Genomic DNA, 23,212 nt, shown 5'->3' on the forward strand with positions numbered 1-23,212 from the left:
ATTAAACGGAGACTCCCCAGCCAAAAATAAGTTGGCTTTAAGCAAGAACACAGAAAAAACACATGAAAAGTTTTTTTTTGATTAAAAAAATGACTTCTAAAGTTGTTTTTGAGAGGGAAGTTATTGTATGAAATGAGATCTTTATATATATCAAATATATAACAGAGAAATCTGCAGGGTGGGTAGAGTGTGTCACTACTGTCTTCTCTTCCCTGTCCTTTTACTTCTCTTTCTGGCTTTCTCTGTGCCTGTCAATGACCTAAAGCCTTTCTCCATCACCCCTTTGGCTTTTCTTCTGCCACCCCTCTTTTTTGGTTCCACTGCTCCCTCCCTCTCTCTCCCTCCCTCCCTCTTCCTTTCACTCTCTCACTCCCTTTCTCCCTCCCTCTCCCTTTCACTCTCTCCCTCCCTCCCCTTCACACTCACCCTCCCTTCACACTCACCCTCCCTCCCTCTCACTTTCTCCCTCCCTCCCCCTCTCTTTCCCTCCCTCCCTCTCTCCCTTTGCTCCTCCTGCGGGAGCGCTGACCCGAGCGAAGGTCGAAAGCGAGGCTTCGCTGCCATCAGCTCCCGGGTGCCGGCGGGTCGGAGGTTCGAGCCCCGGGGAGGGAAGAGGGCGGAAAAGAGAGAGTTCACCTTTCAACCCACTGCCCTTCCTTCCCTTCCTCCCTGCCCACCTTTTGCTCTCCAGGCAGACATCCCGGGCAATCCCTCTTTCTCTCTGCCTCTCTCTCTCTTCCCCCTTTCATCCTCCTACCCTATCTCCCTTCCCCAATCCCCCCCCCCCCCCCTCCAAAACCACCCTTTATTCTCTCCCCCACTGATGGACCGACTCCTGTGAAGAACCCGAAAAGGACAGTCTTGGATTCCCGAGTCAACCATCACACACACACACACAAAAACAAACCGAGGTAATCTATATATATGGGAGAAAAAACACAGAAACCTTAGGGAAACAGAGAAGGGGGCGGGGGGTGGGGGGAGAGAAAGGAAGGAAGGAGGGAGGGGGGAAGGAAGGAGAGAAAGAAGGGAGGGAGGGAGAGAAAGGGAAGAGAGGGGAATAAAAGCAGCCACAAAAGCCCGGGTCGGCGCTGCTGGGTTAGAGGTGCCTTGTCATTACAGCGCGGGAGAGAAACAGAATGAACAGGCTTGAACTGAACCTTGTATGTCGCCAAATGTATCGGATTTAATACTTCTGAGAAATTGCAACGTTCTGGTGTTAGTGTCAGATAGTAGCTCTTCCTATTTAACCTGTGTGTGTGTATTGGGGGAGCGGGGATAAATGATTTGGCTTGTGCCTGGTTAATTGTTTTTAACACACCAACACACACAAGTCTGTCCACGGTTGCGATCTTTTTAAGCAACTGCGGGGAAGGCCGAGCTCCTGTGTTTGTTTCTCTCTCTCTCTCTCTCTCCGGTAACCCAGCGCACAAAAGGCAAGAAGATCAGAAGCTCACGCAAAGTGCAATGCACTGACCTCGTCTCTTCCACCCCCTCCGTCTTATCCCCATCTCTCACCACCCCCTCCCTCTCCCCCCCCCCCCCCCCCGACAATCATCTCTCGTTTTTATTTAATTTTAGTAAAATTGCAACCGAGTTCGCTGTTGATGCAGGTAATTAGGGAGCAAAAAAGGCTCATTTTGAACTATTGATCGTTGTGTCAATCTGTATATATTAAAAATAACAATCTTGCAACAATTTCAGAAGGTCTGGGTGCAACGAATATTTGTAAACAGCCGAGGCCTAGATTTGTCAAATATTAAGAGAAAGGGAGGGATTTTTTTTTGTGTGTTTTATAAAATTGGCCAAAGATCGAGAGAGCGAGTTTACAGGAACCCTGCATGTCATTTATTCCGTATTTTGCAATTACCAATAAAGCATACACACAGAGGCAGGGGGGGGGGGGGGGGAACAGTGCAGCCTCTTTTAATACAGGTTAAACAATGACCTTACAGGACGGTGGGTGGTTAACTGCTCTTTGCATCTTGTACTGTTTTGAATTAGGTATTTCTAAAAAAAAAATTGAGGGGAAAAATCTGAATGAGTGAGGGCGGTGGGATTAGCTGAAGGAATGAATGACGTTTGGTGGAGAGGATGTTGTGGAGTAGTGAAAAGTGAGAAATCTAATGCCTATTGCTACCGTGTGGATGTCAAGTCAGGAGAGCACAGCCGGGTAAAGGCATCATCTCAACTCCTCGCCTCTTGCAGTTCAACCCCTGTAAGCAAGTGAGCTCGATCAACACAAGCCCTGTGATGGATGTTTTAAAATAATATTTGCGTTGAGAGATTTATTTATGTAAACTTGGCTTTTTAAAAAAAAATAGATTGTGGGGATGAACAGGTTTCACGGCTCAGGATTATCCCTTTAGTCCCAAGTTCGGGAACTTCAGCCTGTTTTCTGATGCGAGTCTTACAGATTTTGATACAAGCAAAACGGGGTCGTGCTGTCCTCAATTGATGTCTCTCGGCGATAGAATCACTGGGAGGATTTAGAGTCTGGAGTTTTTGCATTTAGAAAAGAGTATGTGTGTTTAATTTACTGTGAGCACATTTATTTCCCTGCATTTTGAGACAATTTTTTGGTGGGCGGATTCCATATATATTTTTTTGGATTATTGGAAAGTATAAATCTTCGGCTAATCGACAGAGACGGACGATTTTTTTCCCCTTTAACTTCTTACAATTTGATTTAATCCCTCTGTAATTCACCCAGTTTCTCAAATTGTGTATTTTTCCCTCCTTTCTAGGGCTGCGCAGTTTCTTTTTTTATTTTTGCTGTCTTTATTTATGATTTAATTTGGCAACTATTTTCCCGGTTGGAAGGCTGGATCCCCACAAGAACAAATTTCTCACCATGTGCTGCCTAGCATTTACGGAAGAAAAGTTGTAGATGGATTTTGTCCAGCACGGGATGATGGCTCATGGAATTCCTTCACAGGGGAAAATCACCATCACGGTGGATGAGTACAGCTCCAACCCGACTCAAGCCTTCACTCATTACAACATTAACCAGAGTCGCTTCCAGCCACCTCACGTGCATATGTAAGTACCTTTCACTTCATCTGGTTGTGCAGTCTCCTATTAATTCTCCTTTCGGGTGTCCCTTTTGGTCTGCATTTGAATTTAAAAGCTACACTCACCCACCCCTTCTTGGTGCAAGAGTTTGTTATTGTCTCTTTTTAACCAAAAAAAAAACCCCTTTCGAATCTCCCAACCCCTCGCAAAATTTGCATTCCTCCAACTGCTCCCTCTCCTTGAAGTGATTTAACAGGAATACATGCGGACAGGGTTCAGCATCCAAAAGCTTCTTGTGATTCATAGCAATCTATAAATTTGACTTGCAATTGACAAGTAAATTGTTACAGCAGGTTAGTAACCTATTTGTCAATTACATGTCAAAAAGCTAAGGGAATAGGGGAATACCTAGCCCTGAAGAGCTTAAGTACATCTTAACCCAGTTCTTAATTTTAGCTGACTGGAATAAAACAGAAGGTGGTTTCCATTACTGCATTATCAAGATCCTTTATTATTTTTAATGAGATGGTGTTTCATTTTTTGCTGGCCCAGGGTATGTAAGTGATAGTTTTAAACTGTCACAAAATTTCAGGCAGCACATACTATATATCCAAGGCTGTTCCTGCATTTCTGTGTAACGTCTATTAAACTTTGATCGGAAAGTTTTCAGGGACACACCATCAAAGGCAGTGTCTGATTTCTTCATATTTATTTGACTGCTGCTATTATAAAAGGGCCTCCAGATCTCAGACGGTGTAGCTGGGGGGTTATTGAACTGTGTTATGTGTGAGCTCATACCTGCCAACTGCAGGGGAGCCTGACTTTCTAATGTACTTTGCTGTTAGGAAGCTGCATGCATGAGAGGCAGACAGTTTTGAAGAATTCATTTTCTTTCTGCTCTTATGAGGATTTGTCAAAATAATTTCGAAATTCACTGCGTGTGGCTCTTGAATAATCTGCAGATCAGTTTGAAATCAAAAACGAGCACTTATTTCACAGCTATTATAGATCAATATCTGGCTTCACCTGATTGAGAAATAGTCGCTGTTGTTTAGTTCTAAGAATGGGTAAACTAAACTGCATGCTTGAGCTAAAAGTAATATGGTTAAAATCAGAAATGAAAAGGAAAAGCGCATTTTGGAAGTAATTTTGTTGATTTTTTAAGATTGAGTGTGCATTGGGATCAAACTAAAATATAATGATACCACAATGGAGAGCAAATCTCAAACACAGGACCAACAATAGGAACAATGTGCAAACACAGGTTGCACAATACATACAATATTTAAACGCAGGATGCACAACAGGGAATACTTTTTTTAAATACCTGATACACAATGGGAGCTTTTTTTTTTGAAGCAAGGCTACACGATGGGGAGCAGTTTTTTAAAATGCATGATGCACAAAGGAAGCAGTGTTCAAATGTAAGATACGCAGGGAATCCAGTTTTTAAATGCTGGGTACACGGTGGTGGAACTATGACTTGCACTGTTGCCCCAGACGTGACAGTCTGTAGTGGCTGCAATTCTTTCAACCAAAAAAGAAATGGGTGCTTTTCTGCAATCATTGATCTTCTAATGAACTCATGGGAATGTGACTCTTTTGAGATGCACAATTTCTGAGCAAGTGATTTTGTTAACATTACAGTCATTGTAGTGGGCTTGGGGGTGGGGTTAAGAGGAATGTCACCACTGTCAAAAAGTAGGCTGTGAATGTTTTGCTCACAAGTGCAGTAAACTTGAGAATTTAATATGGGCAGCTCCAGAATGCCACTATATAAAGTAGATTGTGTACAAATAAATCCAAGTGGAGAAAAACTCATTCCCAGTCTCTTTTTAACGCTATGAGGCAATAATACACTATTCTGGGTGTCCTCCTTAATCACTGATGTGATAAAACACTGACTACTGATGGCCTGTCACAAGAGTTAATGTTGATTGCAAAACAGACCCTCACTGAATGTTTAAAAAAAATCACTGAACTTCATTATATATTTTAACAAATAATATACATGGTTCTTGAGTGATTTCAGGGCCGTAGTGCAATCTTTAAGTGTTCAGACAATGGTTATGAGCTGCTTGAACTTTGCTCCCACAGTTTATGCAGTCATTTTAACCTCAGTTAAATGTCAACCTGGTAACTCAATCCAAGCAACTTGTTATCCATTGTAATGAGTGACATTATCGTTGTACTTTATACATTAAGCAGCTCTACTTTCATTACCTGTTGAAGTACTGTTTTAAAGTGTTTTTGATTTTAAAATGATTTTTCAGTTGAGTGTGGAGAATGCCTTAATTGTCCATATAGTCTTGCACGCATTTGGTCAGCCTATCAGTGATCCTTTCCGATGGATATGCTGGTGCATATTCGCAAATGACGGCAAGGATAGGCTCAGATGTGACGCATCCAACAGTTGAATAGCTGTCAACACTCACTCCTCTAACCTACAAATGAGGAAATGCTGTAAAGGGAATCGGGGGACTGGTGGAGGCAATTGTACCCGTTGAGGAATCAATGTTTTGATGAGAGGAGAAATTGGTAGTAAAAGAGTGAGAGACAAAAAAGCAATGGCAAATGGAAACCACCTAGGTTGAGTTTTCTTCTGGAGATGACTGTGGGGAAGGATTTTAGCCAGCTCATCTGGAAATAAACAGGACTCTTGATATTTAGGCCACAAAGTTGGATGAAATGTTTAGCTTCATGACTCAATGGTACGATTTGGAAGAACATCCTTCCGAGAAGGAGTCCTTTTGACTGGTGTGAAAAAAGGACGTGTTAAAGGAAGAATTTGATTCAAAAACTGGCAACTGTAGCGAAAGGGTACACTCGCTCTTTAAAGTCACACTTGTGAACAAAAATACTATTATTTCCGATTTAAACAGTGGCAAGTTTAAACCATCCACCCCAGCTATTAAAAATGTACACGTCAGTTTAGAGATTTAATTTCCTCTTGCGCACTGATCAGTGCATCTGCATCAAATTCTTTTGTGTTCTATTCTAAAATGCCATCAAAGTAGTATGCAGTGGAATTTTAACTAGTCCGTATTAACCAGTGAAATGACACTCGAGGGAGATTTGAGTTTGGGATCCTTTAATTTGCTACTGCTTACGCTCCACCACAAGTGATTTATAAGTACTTCTTCTTTCTTCTTTGGCCTCCTTGTCTCGGGACACAATGGGTAAGCGCCTGGAGGTGGTCAGTGGTTTGTGAAGCAGCGCCTGGAGTGACGAAAAAGGCCAATTCTAGAGTGACAGACTCTTCCACAGGTGCTGCAGATAAAATTGTTTGTCGGGGCTGTTGCACAGTTGGCTCTCTCCTTGCGCTTCTGTCTTTTTTCCTGCCAACTGCTAAGTCTCTTCGACTCGCCACTCTTTAGCCCCGCCTTTATGGGTTCCCGCCAGCTCTGGCGATCACCGGCAACTGACTCCCACGACTTGTGATCAATGTCACAGAACTTCATGTCACGTTTGCAGACGTCTTTAAAGCGGAGACTTGGACGGCCGGTGGGTCTGATACCAGTGGCGAGCTCGCTGTACAATGTGTCCTTGGGGATCCTGCCATCTTCCATGCGGCTCACATGGCCAAGCCATCTCAAGTGCCGCTGACTCAGTAGTGTGTATATGCTGGGGATGTTGGCCACCTCGAGGACTTCTGTGTTAGAGATACGGTCCTGCCCCCTGATGCCAAGGATTCTCTGGAGGCAGTGAAGATGGAATGAATTGAAATGTTGCTCTTGGCTGACATACGTTGTCCAGGCCTCGCTGCGTAAAGCAAGGTACTGAGGACACAGGCTTGATACACTCAGACTTTTGTGTTCCGTGTCAGTGCGCCATTTTCCCACACTCTCTTGGCCAGTCTGGCATAGCAGTGGAAGCCTTTCCCATGCGCTTGTTGATTTCTGCATCGAGAGACAGGTTACTGGTGATAGATTAGAGAGCAGATTTCCCTTATTGGTCACGTGGTGGGATCATCCCTTGAATATAGAAGATTAATGGGTGATCTAATTGAGGTGTTTAAGGTGCTTAAACAATTTGATAGGATAGATAGAGAGAAATTATTTCCTCAGGTGGGAAAACCTAAAAGAAGGGGGAATAACCTTAAAATTAGAGCAAGACCATTCAGGGGTGATGTAAGGAAGCACTTCTTCACACAAAGGCTAGTGGAAATCTGCAACTCTCGCCCCCTGAAAAGCTGTTGAGATTAGGGGCCAATTGGAAAATTTCAAAACTGGGAATGATAGGGTATTGAGGGTTACAGAACCAAGGTCGGTGGATGAAGTTAAGAAACAGATCAGCCATGACCCAATTTATAGTGGAACTGGCTTGAGGAGCTGAGTGGCCTAATCCTGTCCCTACGACTGCTACTCCTGGGACCACCTGACTGGGGAATCAGCTCTAATGTATTCTGGCTCTGGTTTATGTCTATGAAGCTTGGATTGCTGGGAAACACATTATTTATGCTTGAGTTGGCAACAGTATTTGCATTGTTGGGAGGGAAGGGAAGAGCGTTGAATTAGAGCGTCACAACTCTCACTCTTAAAAGTGAATGGCAAACCCAAAACATAAAGTGAAACAGGCAGTCATTCTGGCTGTGACTTTGCTGGTGGGACATGGTTAACTCCGATCATATTTATACTGCAGGGCTGAGCTTGCACCACACATACACACTTGTACAATCCACCGTTACGTCCATAGTGTCATTGCAGGGCGCTTTGGGATTGGCACTGATTGTTAAACTGGTTTGTGCATAAGGCAGCTCTTTGGGTGAGACCTTCCTTCTCTGGGACTCTCGCTCTGCTTTGCTCTGCTGTCAGGTCAGGCTTTGACTCTGGATTCAGGTGGCACATGCACCATAACCGGTGCAAAGCCAGACTCTTACTAAGTCCACCCTTACTTTCATCAGCACCAGCCACAAAGCCCTCAGCTTTACAACTTGTGCATTCCTACAGTGTATATATTACGACTAGAAAGCTAGCCTTAAAATCATGTTTGAAGATTTAAAAAAAAAAAAATTATTCTGGGATTTGCAGGGCTACAGGTGAAGTGTGGGGGAGTGAACCTCTTTCAGAGACACATAAATGATGGGCCGAATGGCCTCCTTCTGTGCTGTATGTTGCTATGAATACTTTGTTTAAAGATATCTTTATGTGGCTTGATCTGAAACTGTTATTTGGCACCGTTTAGGTTTTGTACACTTGCAGTTTTAGGATAAAAGAAAGACTTACATTTATATAGCACCTTTCAAAACTTCAGGATATCCCAAACTGTTTTACAGTGAAGTGCATTTGAATTGAAGTCCCTGTCGTGATGAAAGAAATGTAATGTAATGAGTGTTTTGATATTAGCTAAGGAAGCTGCTTAAACACCGTGTGGATTTCCAAGTGTTCTGTTAACTCCTATCTATTTATTTGTTCAACATTGAAGAGTGAGTCTCGTTAAGGTTTGTTGCCTTTGTGTCTTTCACAGAGAGTGTCATGCTTCACTTTCTTTACTGCACAGTAACACATTAATAACATTAATCCGGGACAAAATTAACTGGCATTTGGAAAAGTATGGGCTATTAAATGAAAGTCAACATGGATTTGTTAAAGATAAGTCATGTTTGACTAAATTGCTTAAGTTCTTGGAAGGAACGGAGAGAGTTGATGAAGATAGTGTGGTTGATGTTGTATCTATGGACTTTCAAAAGATGTTTGACAAAGTACCACATAATAGCTTAGTTAGCAAAGTTAAAGGGACAAAGGCAGTATGGATACAAAATTGGCTAGGGAGCAGAAAGCAGAGAGTAATGGGGAATGGTTGTTTTTCAGAATGGAGAGAGCTTTTGAGTGCCATTTCCCCAGGAGCTGTTATTAACTCCTTTTTGATATACATTAATGATCTGGAAATCATTTCAAAGTTTGCAGATGCTATGAAACTGGCAAGTGCAGCAAACAGTGAGAAGGATAATAACAGACTTCAGGAGCATGTAGACAGATTGGTGAAATGGCAGATGAATTTTAATGCGGGGTTGTGTAAAGTGATACATTTTGGTAGGAAAAATGAGGAGAGACAATATAAACAACATGGATTTGAGCAAAGCCTTTGACAAGGTCCCACATGGGAGACTTATCAAGAAAGCAAATGCACATGGGATTCAAAATTGGCTTAGCTGTAGGAGACAGAGAGTGATGACAGACGGCTGTTTTAGTGACTGGAAGCCAGTGTCCAGTGGCGTACCACAGGGATCTGTGCAGGGTCCCCTATTGTTTGTCATATATATTAAGTAAGTTCGCGGATGACACAAAGATTGGCCGAGTGGTTAACAATGAGATGGAGTGTCTTAGGTTACAGGAAGATATAGATGGGATGGTCAAATGGGCAGAAAAGTGGCAGATGGAATTTAACGCTGAAAAGTGTGAGGTGATACACTTTGGAAGGAGTAATGTGACACGGAAGTATTCAATGAATGGCCTGACACTGGGAAGTTCTGAGGAACAAAGGGACCTTGCCGTGTTTGTCCATAGATCTCTGAAGGCAGAATGGCTGGTTAATAGGGTGGTGAAAAAGGCATATGGGACACTTGCCTTTATCAATCGAGGCATAGATTACAAAAGCAGGGAGGCCATGTTGGAGTTGTACAGAACTTTGGTAAAGCCACAGCTGGAGTACTGTGTGCAATTCTGGTCACCACATTATAGGAAGGATGTGATTGCATTGGAGGGGGTGCAGAGGCTATTCACCAGGATGTTGCCGGGGATGGAACATTTAAGCTATGAAGAGAGGTTGGATAGGCTTGGGTTGTTTTCGCTGGAGCAGAGAAGACTGAGGGGTGACCTGATCGAGGTGTACAAGATTATGAGGGGCATGGACAGGGTGGATAGGGAGCAGCTGTTACCCTTAGTTGAAGGGTCAGTTACGAGGGGTCACAAGTTTAAGGTGAGGGGCGGAAAGTTTAAGGGGGATTTGAGGAAGAACTTTTTTACCCAGAGGGTGGTGACGGTCTGGAATGCCCTGCCTGGGAGGGTGGTAGAGGCGGGTTGCCTCACATCCTTTAAAAAGTACCTGGATGAGCACTTGGCACGACATAACATTCAAGGCTGTGGACCAAGTGCTGGCAAATGGGATTAGGTAGACAGGTCAGGTGTCTTTAATGCATCGGTGCAGACTTGATGGGCCGAAGGGCCTCTTCTGCACTGTATTATTCTGTGATTCTGTGATTCTGAACTAATTGGTACAATTTTAAACGGGGTGCAGGAACAGAGAGACCTGGAGTTTACGTGCACAAATCTTTGTAAGTGGCAGGGCAAGTTGAGAAGGCTGCTTTCAAAAAGGCACGTGCAAGCCTTGACTTTATACTGGAGGAATAGAGTGCAAAAGCACTCGAAATATTACACGAAATATTTAGCAAACGGTGGTTAGGCCTCTGCTGAAGTGTTGTGGCCAGTTATGGGTCCTGTATTTAAGGAAGGATGTCAAGGCCTGAGAGAGTGTATGGAAGAGATTTATTAGAATGGTACCAGTGATGTGGAGAAGCTGGGTTTCTTTTCTGTAGACCAGAGCAGGTTAAGAGAAGATTTGATGGAGGCATTCAAAGCCATGAATGGTTTGGATAAAGTAAATAAGGAGAAATTCTTTCCTGTGGCAGAAGGATCGGTAACCAGAGGACACAGTTTTGAGATGATTGGCAAAACAAATGAGAGGTGAACATAAGGAAGCATTTTTTTACTCAGCGAGTTGTTGTGATCTGGAATGCACTGCCTGAACTGGCGGTGGAAGCAGATTCAATAGTAACTTTCAAAAGGGAGTTGGATAATATATTTGAGGGTAAAAAATTTACAGGGCTACGGGGAGAGGGCAGGAGGAATGGGAATAATTGGAAAGTTTTAGCAGAGTCAGCACAGGCAGAATGGCCTCCTTCTGTGACCGTTCATTGTATGATTCTGTGAAACCTCATCGCAACACACTAAAAGTGAGGAAGTAGTTACACTCGTGTTCCATTGATTATTGCGTTTAACAAATGCAAACCTAATGTAATTGCTGTGCCTAAATTAGCCATTGCCCCGGGTTCACACGGTGCTGCGGTAAATGCTGGCAATTCTGCACAAGCAGCATGTTGAGGATGAAACATTAGCAAATGCTCAAGTGAGATGTCAATTCCTCATTGTGGCCATCTATTTTGTCATCTTGCTATTACTTTACTGAGCTACGGGTTTAACACAGACTAAACAATAGTTGATGAGTAACAACTGTGGAAGGAATGACTAAATTCAGCAAAGCTCCATACCAAGGGCTGGATTTTGTTCCTAGCCTGACGTCAGGTTCTGTGGTGGGGGGGGGGGGGGAGGGGTTGTTGGAAAATCAGGGTGGCAGGGGCCACCACGGAACCTGGCGGTGGGGAAGTTCCATGGCGGCCTCTGCACCACTTTGCGACTGGACCCGACTTAGCATATTTAGATAACACATTTGCATGCATTAAATTATAAACCACAGCGATCTTACCTTCTGTTCCTGATCCTCAGCATGACGAGCGGCACTCACACGCCTTCACTTTCCATCCAGGGAAAGCTTGCGCCACCGAGGAGGGGGAGGGGTGAACTCTGCACTCTGATTGGTGGGAGGGGAAGGGGTGAACTCTGCACTCTGATTGGTGGGAGGGGAAGGGGTGAACTCTGCACTCTGATTGGTGGGAGGGGAAGGGGTGAACTCTGCAGTCTGGTGGGGGTGGGGGGAGGGTGATATGTAAAACAGCCGCCGTGCATATGTAAAATGGCTGCCCACCACATAATATCGTCAGTGCGAGGTCTGTGGGGGATGGCCACCATGTACCATGCCCACCGCCTCTCCCAGCAGCGGGAATACAAAATCCAGCCCCAAATGTGCCACATGGACCTTTTAAAACCAGAGTAACAAGGTGCTTTTGCTCTGCTACGTTTCCAATACCCTCATGTCTTTCACTCACTCGATCAGTTGACATTCATTTGCCATTGCCACAAAAAAACAGGTGCTCCTAGTCTTTGAGGAACATGTAGAAAAGAAATACTTGCATTTATAGAGCGCCTTGTTCGACCTCAGGAGATCTAAAAGCACTTTACATCCAATTAACTACTTTTTGAAGTGATTGTAATCTAATGTAGGGAAACACAGCAGCCAATTTGTGTGCAGCAAGCTCCCACAAACAGCAATGTGATAACAAGCAGATCAGCATTTTTTTTGTTTGCGATGTTGGTTGAGGGATTAATATTAGCCGGGACACCGGGGTGAACTCTCTTTTTCAGAATATTCAGAATTATTGCCTGAAAATAATGTGTAGTTGTGAATCAGTCCTTTTTTTTCTGTGGGCAGGAGAGTGAGATCGGAGATAAGAGTATTAAATGGCACTTCAGTAAAAGATTTGGATTTTAGAAAAGCTGAGGTGGGTGCCTTGGGAGATCTAACTTTTTTGGGGTCATTGCTCTTCTTGTAGTTACATAAATAGGAGCGGTCAGCAGAAATGGGGAAACTTGTAAAAGATACAAAGAGACTTGATGTGGCTGAGCTTGTGTGATCTGTGGTGAACCTCAGTGTTTTTCAGTATATGTACTGACTCATATGAAATATTCACTGTCCCAGTCCCACACGACATTGAATGTTGTAACGTAACCTGCTTGCTTCGCAAAGGAAACTATGCAGCATTTTCATTGAGATTAAGAAGGTTCCTGGAAGGGAGTCAGATTTGTTCTCAGGGCTTCCCACAGCCCTCTACTGTTGTAGTTTCCAAACTTTTCTGTATTGTGCACTTCCATATAAAGGTCACCAGTCTCCTTGGTGCCTCTACACCTCCCTACCCACCCCGCCCTGCAATTCCTGACACAGCACTGGGGAGTTCCAGTCCAAACGTTGAAAGGCATTGTCAGTACCCAAAAGGGAACAGTGCTTTAGTTTAATAAGTGTTTTTTTTTAATTTTAAACAGCTTAAAACAGCAATAACAGGTTTGTAAGTCAAATTCAGAATCTGATGAAAGAGGCAAAAGGCAGGACCACATCGGATCACAAGAAGATTACAGAAAAGGAAGGCCATTCAGCCCTTTGCAGCCTAGCCATTCAGAAAACCCCATCTCCTTCCAATTACATTGTCGAGTTGTTTCTTGCATTATTCCAGGATTTTCGCCTCCAGTACTCCATATGGGAGTCCAACTCCATGTGGCTGATGGAAAACTAACTGGCCAATGGTGGCCATGCCTTCAGTGTCAAGGCATTAAGCTCTGGAATTTCCTCCGCAAATTTCTCTGTCTCTCTACCTCTGCCTCTTTTCAGATGCTCCTTTAAACCGACTTCTTTGATCTTCCTAATGTCCCCTTCTTTGGCTCGGTGTCAATTATGCTCCTGTGAAGCACCTTGGGATATTTCACTTTGTTGAAGGTACTATATCAATGCAAATTGTTGTTGTTAATATCAGTCCTAACTTTGCTTATTGTTAGTTTAAAACTGTAACCCCCTTATCCTACTCTCGCAATGCAATTCAAAATAATTTTCCATACCATCCTATATATTTGCCTAACTGCACAGTTGAAGTGACCCATTTTTTTTCCAGTCCATGCCTGAGCCTTTCAGCTTTGTAAACCTCGGTGTGAAAAGCCGTGTGATAAAAGTGAAACGTAAGCACGTTATCAGATCAGGAATAGATTGTGACTCACGACCATGCCAGATGAAGAATCTTAAATAAACACTACTGTTGAATTGAATCTTTGAATTTACTTTTAAAGTTATTATTGGGACAGATTTTGATGTAAAGGATTATCTTAGTGCAGTGCAGGGAGGAAAATTCAGACAGGCCCGATCCTGACATGTGATTCCCTCTTTCCCAATTTTCCTCCTGTGTCTTTTGCCTGGGTGAAGCATGAGAAAGATCTGTCTTGGAAGACCCTGTGTATGTATTGGTATGGTCAAGTGAGGAGGGGTCGAAGGGCTTCCCTCTTTTCCCTCTCCTTGTTTGGCCAGAATAGGCTTAATTCTTTTTTAAAGTAGATATACTGGCCAATTCAGTAGGTGTTTGATTATTTACTTGCTGTGATCATAACAAGAACCAATCGGATAGGTTTTTTTGGATTCAACAAACAAATAGGTTAACTTTATTGTACCTAAACCGAACTAATGAAAATAATGAACTACGCGCCAACTTTCATTCACACACACACACACACTAGAGGTTTACACACGCACAAGTAGGTTACAGAGTGGAGAAAGGTAGATTGGTTGAGTTAGAGTCAAGAAAAAAGGGGTATACTGTCTGTGGCGTTTGGTGATTTGGCTGGCTTCTAGCTGAATTCGGTAGTCCGAATTTAGTTTGAAGAGGTAGATGACTGGTTCGATGGGCCTTTTGGAGACAGCGATGCAGATGATTTCCTCCAACAGGATTTCTGATTGTAGCCGGAGTATGCAAAGATGGTCTGTCAACAAGCAGGATTTGAAAGCTTTCAAGCTGGAATAGAGAGAGAGAGAGACCCCCTCTTGGGTCTGCATGTGTCAGAATCCAGTTGCTTCTTCTCCGTTGCAGAGAAAACATTAGCTTAAAACCACAGATGGGGAAGGACTTGTCACATGACAGCCACTCAGTGATTCAAAACATAGCAGTTAGCAGTATTTCTCTCTTGCTAAAAAGAAAAAGAACAAGCAGTTCTCTTAAACCTCCTGGGTCTTGGTTCCTGCTGGGAAATGTAGCCGTTTTGTCTCCCTCCTCACAGTCCTTTGCAATGTAGGATGCAGTGTTGCAAATTAAGTGATCATCTTAAACTGCCAGAAAAATCATCCTTGTAACTTTTCTTCTTAAAATGGCTTTTAAAAAAAATATAAATTCAGATCGCCAGTCAGTGGATTAAAATTATCATTCAACAAAGCGCATTGGAGTAACTCCTCCCTACCACATGAAATTAAATGTGATGACAGGAACATTTCATTAAGAGGTCACGAATTAAAAAGAAACTGCACACACACTCATCAGTCTCACTGTCACAGCCATGCTCTGGTTTATCCGGGAATGGGCACGAGCACGAGGATGGGGCGGCGCAGTGGCGCAGTGGTTAGTGGCGCAGTGGTTAGCACCGCAGCCTCACAGCTCCAGCAACCCGGGTTCAATTCTGGGTACTGCCTGTGTGGAGTTTGCAAGTTCTCCCTGTGTCTGCGTGGGTTTCCTCCGGGTGCTCCGGTTTCCTCCCACAGCCAAAAGACTTGCAGGTTGATAAGGTAAATTGGCCATTATAAATTGCCCCTAGTATAGGTAGGTGGTAGGGAAATATAGGGACAGGTGAGGATGTGGTAGGAATATGGGATTAATATAGGATTAGTATAAATGGGTGGTTAATGGTCGGCACAGACTCGGTGGGCCGAAGAGCCTGTTTCAGTGCTGTATCTCTAAATAAATAAAAAATAAATAATTGAGAAACTCCAACTGCTTTGACTGGGCTCAATAGCTTGTGCTCCAGCATACATTGAATTTCCTTGTGTATTTCCACAAAACCTTCCTTTACCAATTTCTCTATATCAGTGAACTCAACCCTGGATTCAAAGTTGTTCATAACTTTGAGAAGATCATCCAGTGTTTTTTGTACTTGGCTTTTTTCTGTGCTGCACCAGGCCAACAGCTCGCTTTGCAGAGCACTTCCCAAACCAATTGTCACCCAGTAAAACGGTGACTTCATTTGTGTGGATTAACTGTCCTGACATAAATGCAAGTGGGCCAAATGGCACCATAACATCATAAGACACTTAGTCAGGCAAAGTTTTAAGCCTGCCTTGAAGTGCTTTATAGTCATTTTGTACTTTAACCCAGTGCTGGATTTTTTTCATTGCAGCTTGAGACCACCGATCAATTTCCTCCTGCATCTCTTCCTGTTGTTCCAGCTCACCAGCCTGGTCCACAATTCCTCCTCAGTTAGGATACTTGACTTGCAGTTACCACCACCATCACCACCCTCCAAATCTGCCCCAAAAACCTTTTTGGGCTGAGGGTTTTCATTTGGCTTATGACCTTTTCTGTGTCTCCCTTCAGAATTTAAACCTTTAATTTCGAGGTCTTCAGTCTGATTTTCCTCCCAAACCTGGCTCAGTTTCCTGGGACCAAGGTGATAGGGATTTTGTTTTCTGGGAGGGTCTCTCCTACATCCACATCATGTAGGGTTAGAGTTGTGCACCCTGGTTTGCCCCTCTAAACACTGTGAGCAGCCTCTCTGTTCTGATTTTATGTGGGAGAGTATGCTGTCTAATTTCCCTAACATTTCAGTGTTAGCTAACCAGATGGTACGGGGTTTGATTTGGGGATCCTCCAGGCCTCCCTCTTACTCATCCTCACTGTCCTTTTCGACCTCCTCTTTCCTGACTGCCTGACAGTCCTGTGTTTGTTTGTCCCCTTCCCAGCTGTGATACTGTTTGAACATATTGATGTGACACAGCCTTTGCTTTTTCCTGTGTTCTGGGGTGTCAATTATAATTCACCTGGTAATTCTCTTTATTACTCTCTATGGGCCACTGAACAGGGCTTTCAGTGGTTCTTCCTGTATTGGTAATAGCACTAACACATGGTCTCTGGGCTGAAATGTTCTGGCCCTGGCATGTTTGTCCGCCTGCCTTATCATAGTTGTCTGGGAGGTAGTTAGGTGTTCCTGACCCACTGCACAGGCTCTTGCGAGACTTTCACGGAACATGGAGATGTAGTCTTAACAGAAAGACTCATCCCTGTGTCCCAAAAACTTCTCCTTGATTAGTTTTAGAGGACCTCTCACCTTGTGTCCATAAACTAATTCAAAGGGACTAAAGCCAGTGGACTCATTGGGTGAGTCTCTGGTAGCAAACAGAAGAAATCCCAGCCCTTTGTCCCAGTCATGAGGGTACTCATAGCAGTATGTCCTGATCTTTGTCTTTAGGGTCTGGTGGTACTGCCCCAAAGCCCCTTGTGACTGTGGTGGTAGGCTGAGGACGTTAGCTGGGTTATGCCCAGATTGCCCATGACCTTTTGAAAAATACTGGTTATAAAATCCGTGCCCTGATCCGACTGGATCTCGGCAGGCAGCCCATATCGGGTGAAGAATTAGGTTAGCCCCTCCACTACTACCTTGGCAGAGGTAGTTCTTAGAGGGATAGCCTCTGGAAATCAGGTAGCCACATCCATAATGGTGAGAAGATACTGGTAACCCCCTTTTGTTTTTGGCAGGGGCCACACACAATTTCCCAGCATGCTGCTGAACGGTTCCTCAAAAGCTGGTATGGGAATTAGGGGTGCAGGTTGAGGTTTCCCCACAACCTGGCACATGTGGTGAGTCTTGTGGCATTGTGGCCAGTGAATATCCGATCTGATGCGGGCTTGGGTTTTTCTGATACCGACATGTCCAGCCATTGGAATCTCGTGGGCTATTCTCAATATTTCCCTGCGGTACCTCAGCGGCACCACTACCTGGTGAACCACTGTCCACTGTTCGTCTGCAGGTCTGTGAGGAGGTCTCCACTTCCTCATCAGCACCTCATCCTTTAAATAGTAGCACTCTGGAATTCCCTTTGCTTCAGCTTCAGTTTGGACAGTTTTTGCTAACTTTTTTAACCCTGGGTTGGCTTGCTGAGCCTTGACCAAGGAAGACCACTTTAACCCATCCTTTGGGTCCTCTAACTTTCCAAAGAAGTTTTCAGATAAGCAGACAGTAGGGTCGTCTGTCTGCATCGCCAGTTCAGCCTCCTCTGACAGATCTTGTTTGGCCATGTCCCGGGTCACCGCACAGTCAGGAAAAATGCCAGGGACGTTTCCCTGTAACTGCTCTGTCTCCCTGACCTCTTTCAGTATCTCTAAAACCACTGGGGAAGCTACCACCTTCACCCCACCTGATCATTACCCAGGAGCAGGTCAACACCGTCCACAGGTAAACTAGGAACAGTCCCCATGATTACCAGTCCTGAAACCAGGTCACACTCCAGGTGCACCCGGTATAAAGGTATGGGCATATACTTTCCTCCGATACTATTTACTAGCACTCTAGCTTTCAATGCACTCTCTGGGGGGAAAGGTCATGTCTTTACCCATCAGAAGGGATTGGATGGTCCCTGTATCCCTAAGTATGACTATGGGCTTACTCACCTCACTTGAGGGGTATGGGGTCACTTTTCCCCTGGACACAAGTCCTGGTGATTCTCAGGGATTTTGTTAAGTTTTCCCGCACTGTCAGTGGTAGGTTTACTGCCACAGTTAAAGCCACAGCCTGGTCTGCTGTGCTTTCCATCAGGGCTCCTTTTGCTGCACTGGTCAGGTGTACCCTGACTAAACCTATGGGTTTTCCCTGTAACTTCCAGCAGTCAGCTGGATGGTGAACTGCCTTATTACAATGGAAACATACAGGCTTCCGTGCGTCACTCCTGTTCTCTGCACCTTCCTTTTTGGCCTGAGGAGGACCCCCTGTGTTTCCATCTCTCCCTTCTCGCACATGGCTGTTCATCCTCCGAACACCCTCCCACCTCCTATCCTTATCAGGTTTTTGGAGGTGACTAGGGAAGGGTTTCCCTTGGGGCTTGTGAATAGGTGCATAATCATCAGCCAGGTTTGCTGCTTGCCTGGCATTTGGAACCTTTTGTTCCTCCATTTGGTTTCTTATGAAAAGGGGAAGTGGGTGTTTGATCTCCTCGAGGAGGATGACCTGTCTGAGGTTTTCATAGGTGGACTCTATCTTAAGTGGCCCGTATACATTGGTCAAAAGCGAGTTGCTTAACTGTTCCAAACGCGATGTAAGTTTGTTCCAGCTGCTATCAGAGGGTTCGGAATTTCTGGCCGTACGCCTCCGGTACTAGATCGTATGCGCCCAGGAAAGCATTTTTAGTCATCTCATAGTCTGATGAACTCTCGTCAGGCAACAGTAAATAAACCTCATGGGCTTTTCCTGTTAGTTTGCTTTGTAATACAATAATACAGCTCTCTGCCAGCCATTTCAGCTGTTTTTCAAGCTTTTCAAAAGATACGAAAAATGTTTCCACATCCCCCTCTTTGAACTTTGGTATCAGCTGAGAGAACTTTAAGAGCTCAGCACCCAGTCCTGACCTAGGGGTACCTCCCTCACTATCAGTGCCTTCACTGGGTACATTGGGTCTTCCCCTATTCAGTTCGAGCTGCCTTAACTTGAATTACTTCTCTTCCATCTGTTCCTGGAATTTTCTTTCTTTCTCCCTTTCCTGGAAAGCTCTTTTCCTTGGAATTCTAATTCTAGTCTCCTCTGTTCTAGTTGTATCTTAGCTATTGTTATTTTGTCTCTTTCAGCTTCTATGCCTGTCTCTGGTTCTTCAGTTTCAACTTTAAAATAGTTGGCCACAAGTTTTAGGATTTCTGCTTTCCTAGTTTTTGGATGGATAATAATCTCTAACTTCTCAGCTATATTCCTCAACTCTTCAACAGATAGGGCTTTTAACCTGGCCCAAATTACTTCACTCTGTCCTAGGAAGGTACCGTCCTCGAATGTGGACATTTTATTACTCCAACACTGAAAACCAGAAGAAAACCTGTATTGAAGTTTTTAACTTATTGCTAGGGATCAATTTAGTTTCCCGCTTCCAATTTCCCGTTTGTCTTTGGGTTTGATCCCAGACGTGAGCCCCCAAATTTTTGTTATGGTCAAGTGAGGAGGGATCGAAGGGCTTCCCACTTTTCCCTCTCCTTGTTTGATCACAACAGGTTTAATTCTTTTTTTTAAATATAAGTAGGTGTTTGATTACTTACTTGCTATGATCATAACAAGAACCAATCGGACAGGTTTTCTTGGATTCAACAAAGAAAGAGGTTAACTTTATTGTACCTAAACTCAACTAATGAAAATAATAAACTACACACCAACTTTCATTCACGCACACATAGAGGTTTACACACACACAAATAGGTTATGGAGTGGGGAAAGGTATATTGGTTGAGTTAGAGTCCATAAAAAGGGGTATACAGTCTGTGGCCTTTGGTGATACGGCTGGATTCTAGCTGAATTCGGTGGTCCTGAGGCTTTTAGTTTGAAGAGGTAGATGACTGGCTCGTTGGGTCTCTTGGAAACAGTGATGTGGATAATTTCCTCCAGAAGGGTTTCTGATTGTAACTGGAGTATGCAAGCAGGATTTTGAAGCTTTCAAGCTGGAATGGGCGGGAGAGAAAGACCCCCACTTGGGTCTGCATGTGTCAAGAGTCCAGTTGCTTCTCCTCTGCTGCAGAAAAAACACCATCTTAAAACCACAGACGGGGAGAGGGGCTTGTCACATGACAGTCACTCAGTGATTCAAAACATAGCGGTTAGCTGTATTTCTCTCTTGATAAAAAGAAAAAGAACAAGCAGTTCCCTTAGACTTCTTGCGTCTTGGTTCTTGTTGGGAAATGCAGCCATTTTGTCTCCTTCCTCACAGCCCTTTACAATGTAGGATACAGTGTTGCAAATTCGGTGATCTTTAAAAAATATATATAAATTCAGATCTCCAGTCAGTGGATTAAAGAAAATTATCATTCAAGAAAGCACATTGGCCGAACAGTATATTTAAAAATCAGAGCCAATTTGATATCTATCGCAGCGATTCAATCTGGCGGTCTGATTGCCATACTTGGTGGTTTTACATATATACAAAGATGTGGATACTTGGTGTAAAAATCACAATGGAATCATGGAATAGCACAGCACAGAAAGAGGCTATTGAGCCCATCAAGTCTGTGCCACTCTTTCTGGGAGTTAGTCCCACTCCTTTGCTCTTTTCACATCTCCCTGCAATTATATTTCCCCTTCAATATTTATTCAATTCCCTTTTCAAGGCAACTACTGACCTTTTTAGGCACATCTTAACCATCTTCCCACAGATAAATTACCAAGTATAGAATGTTACTGTATTTAATAGACAGGCCTAGAACTGACTGCTGCTATTATTGATGAATGGTTTAAAGAGGCATTGCTCTGTCTGCTATATTAACTGAAGGAGCTCTTTTTTTTAAAGGAGTTAATGTCTTGGTTTAAGTAGCAGAGTTGTGGGAGTTTGGCATTGCAGTGCGTTAGATACCACTGACCTTTCACCTATGGAACTCTGGGTTCAAACCCAGTTCTGCTTAGTAGAAGGAAGGTTAACACTGTCTGTTGGGTATGGTCGTGTAGTGGTTATGTTATTGGACTGATGATGTAGTTAGCATTTAAGTTCAAATCCTCTCATGAGAATTTGATTTTAGAAATTCTAGAAATAAAAGTATCAGCGAACGTGACCCAATTGTTGTAAAAACCCAACTGATTGACTGATGTCCTTCAGAGAAGAAAGGATGCTCCATTTGTGTGGTTGACTCTTAACTGCCACTCAGTAGGGGAACTGGGGATGGGCAATAAATGCTGGCTCCCTTGCCAGTGGTTCTGACTTCCTGAGTGTGAGTAAGATTAGCTGGTCATTTATCTTCAGGAGACCTTTATGTACTCTTCCATACCTCTGGACTTGGCTATTCCAACGCAATCCTGGCAGGCCAGCCATATTCTACCCTCCATAAACTTGAGGTCCCCGAATTTAATTGCTCCACTCTTGGTGGCCCTGCTTTCAGCTGTCTAGGCTCCAAGATGCACTGCAGCAACTCACCAAAACTCCATCAACAACACCTTCCAAACCCGCGACCTCTACCACCGCGAAGGACAAGGGCAGCAGATGCATGGGAGCACCAACACCTGCAAGTTTCCCTCCAAGCCACACACCATCCTGACTTGGAACTATATCGTCATTCCTTCACTGTCGCTGGATCAAATTCCTGGAACTCCCTCCCTAACAGCACTGTGGATGTACCTACACCACATAGACTGCAGCGGCTCAAGAAGGCAGCTCACCACCACCTTCTCAAGGGCAATTAGGGATGGGCAATAAATGCTGGCCTGGCCAGCGATGCCCACATCCCACAAATGAATAAAAAAAGGCTCTGGAATTCCCTCCTTAAACTTCTCTATGTCTCTACCTCTCTCTCCTATTTGAAGATGCTCCATAATACCTACCTCTTTGACTAAGATTTTGGTCACCTCTCCTAATATCGCCTTGTGTGACTCGGTGTCAATTTTTTTTTGTTAACACTCCTGTGAAGCACCTTGGGACGTTTTATTATTTTAAAGGCGCTATATAAATGTAAGTTATTGTATGAAAATTGACTGCTGTGTTTTCCTACATGAAAACAGCGCACTTCAGAAGTAACTCATTGTCTGTGAAGGCATTTGGAAGATCTTAAGGATATGAAAGGCTAGTTCTTCCTTTTCACTCAGCTCAGGCCCTGCACCTGTAAAAATCTTAACTGACTCGCTCGTGAAGGGAACCCGGTTGAGCTGTCAGCTGGTGGGTTTTTTACCAACACTCTTTCCCCAGCTGAAATCAGCCAACCCCGAGTGGGCCCGAGATCGATGCTTGGAGCTTTCAGGCAGCATGGTTTATACCCTATTTGATGCTGCTCTTAATGTAGCTGTTGGGAGAACACAGACACTTTTTTTATTCAATACTGTGATAATTACCTTGTGCCTGTGCGGCCCAGTTACCGTGCAGCGTGTTAATTTGGCACCTGTCACCGTTTTGATTTAAAACGGACAGCAAACCCTTTGTCCAATGCAGAAAGCCAGTGTGCCACCAGTATGCTTTGTTTCAGCGTCTGACTATCATATTTATTGTAAAAAGGTTTTCATTGTGGGTGTGGCCTGATTTAGCAAAGTCTGATATGGTAGTCAGAGAAATAGTGTTGAGCTTGTTACGGATTCACTGTAACAAAAGCTTTCAGTATTTTGCACTGACTGAAGTAACTATGAACAATGCCACACAGGAAATGACACCCTGGTCCATCCAGTTTGTCCCACACAACTGTGCATCACAATATATACACACACTCCACAGTGCCAACCACCAACCCCCACCCCCCCGCACACCCACTCCCTCCCTCACCCCAGCCATGTAATCTCCTGGGAAAGGTGAAAGATTAAAAACATAGGATATTTTGGGAAAATAAATCTGGGATATACTTCTCTAACCACCCTGCCCCTTTCGGCAGTGGACATTAGTCCGGGAGATCATTCTGGCACTGATCACACTGTATAGGACCTGCCTCTTGTGCAAGATGATACCCCTCCCCCACAGCCAGAAACACACCCAGCTGTCACTGGAAGGAATTCAGTGTATTGAAAGACTTGCATTTATATAGTGCCTTTTGTGACCACCAGATGTCTCAAAGTTCTTTGCAGCTAAAGAAGTACTTTCG

General features: G+C 43.9%; 1 protein-coding gene across 10 annotated transcripts in view; it reads left to right on the forward strand.

Moving 5' to 3' along the window:
• The first annotated feature begins 435 nt into the window (after positions 1–435).
• Positions 436–23,212, forward strand: part of mpped2a (metallophosphoesterase domain containing 2a) — a 200,359-nt gene continuing 177,582 nt past the window's right edge. For 2 of the 10 annotated variants that reach the window (XR_010976372.1, XM_068046619.1), the window contains exons 1-2: positions 437–911; positions 2,748–3,042. Coding sequence is in view for 8 of the 10 variants with exons in the window: in XM_068046619.1 (XP_067902720.1) it covers positions 2,891–3,042 (152 nt within the window). In the remaining 2 variants the exon portion in view is untranslated. Of the gene's footprint in view, positions 912–992; positions 1,614–1,937; positions 1,960–2,011; positions 2,227–2,747; positions 3,043–23,212 lie in introns of those variants that run through there. The other 8 variants (XR_010976371.1, XM_068046613.1, XM_068046621.1 and 5 more) reach the window with 7 other exon arrangements.

Source organism: Heterodontus francisci, chromosome 14, assembly GCF_036365525.1.
Source record: "Heterodontus francisci isolate sHetFra1 chromosome 14, sHetFra1.hap1, whole genome shotgun sequence".
Lineage (NCBI taxonomy): Eukaryota > Metazoa > Chordata > Chondrichthyes > Heterodontiformes > Heterodontidae > Heterodontus > Heterodontus francisci.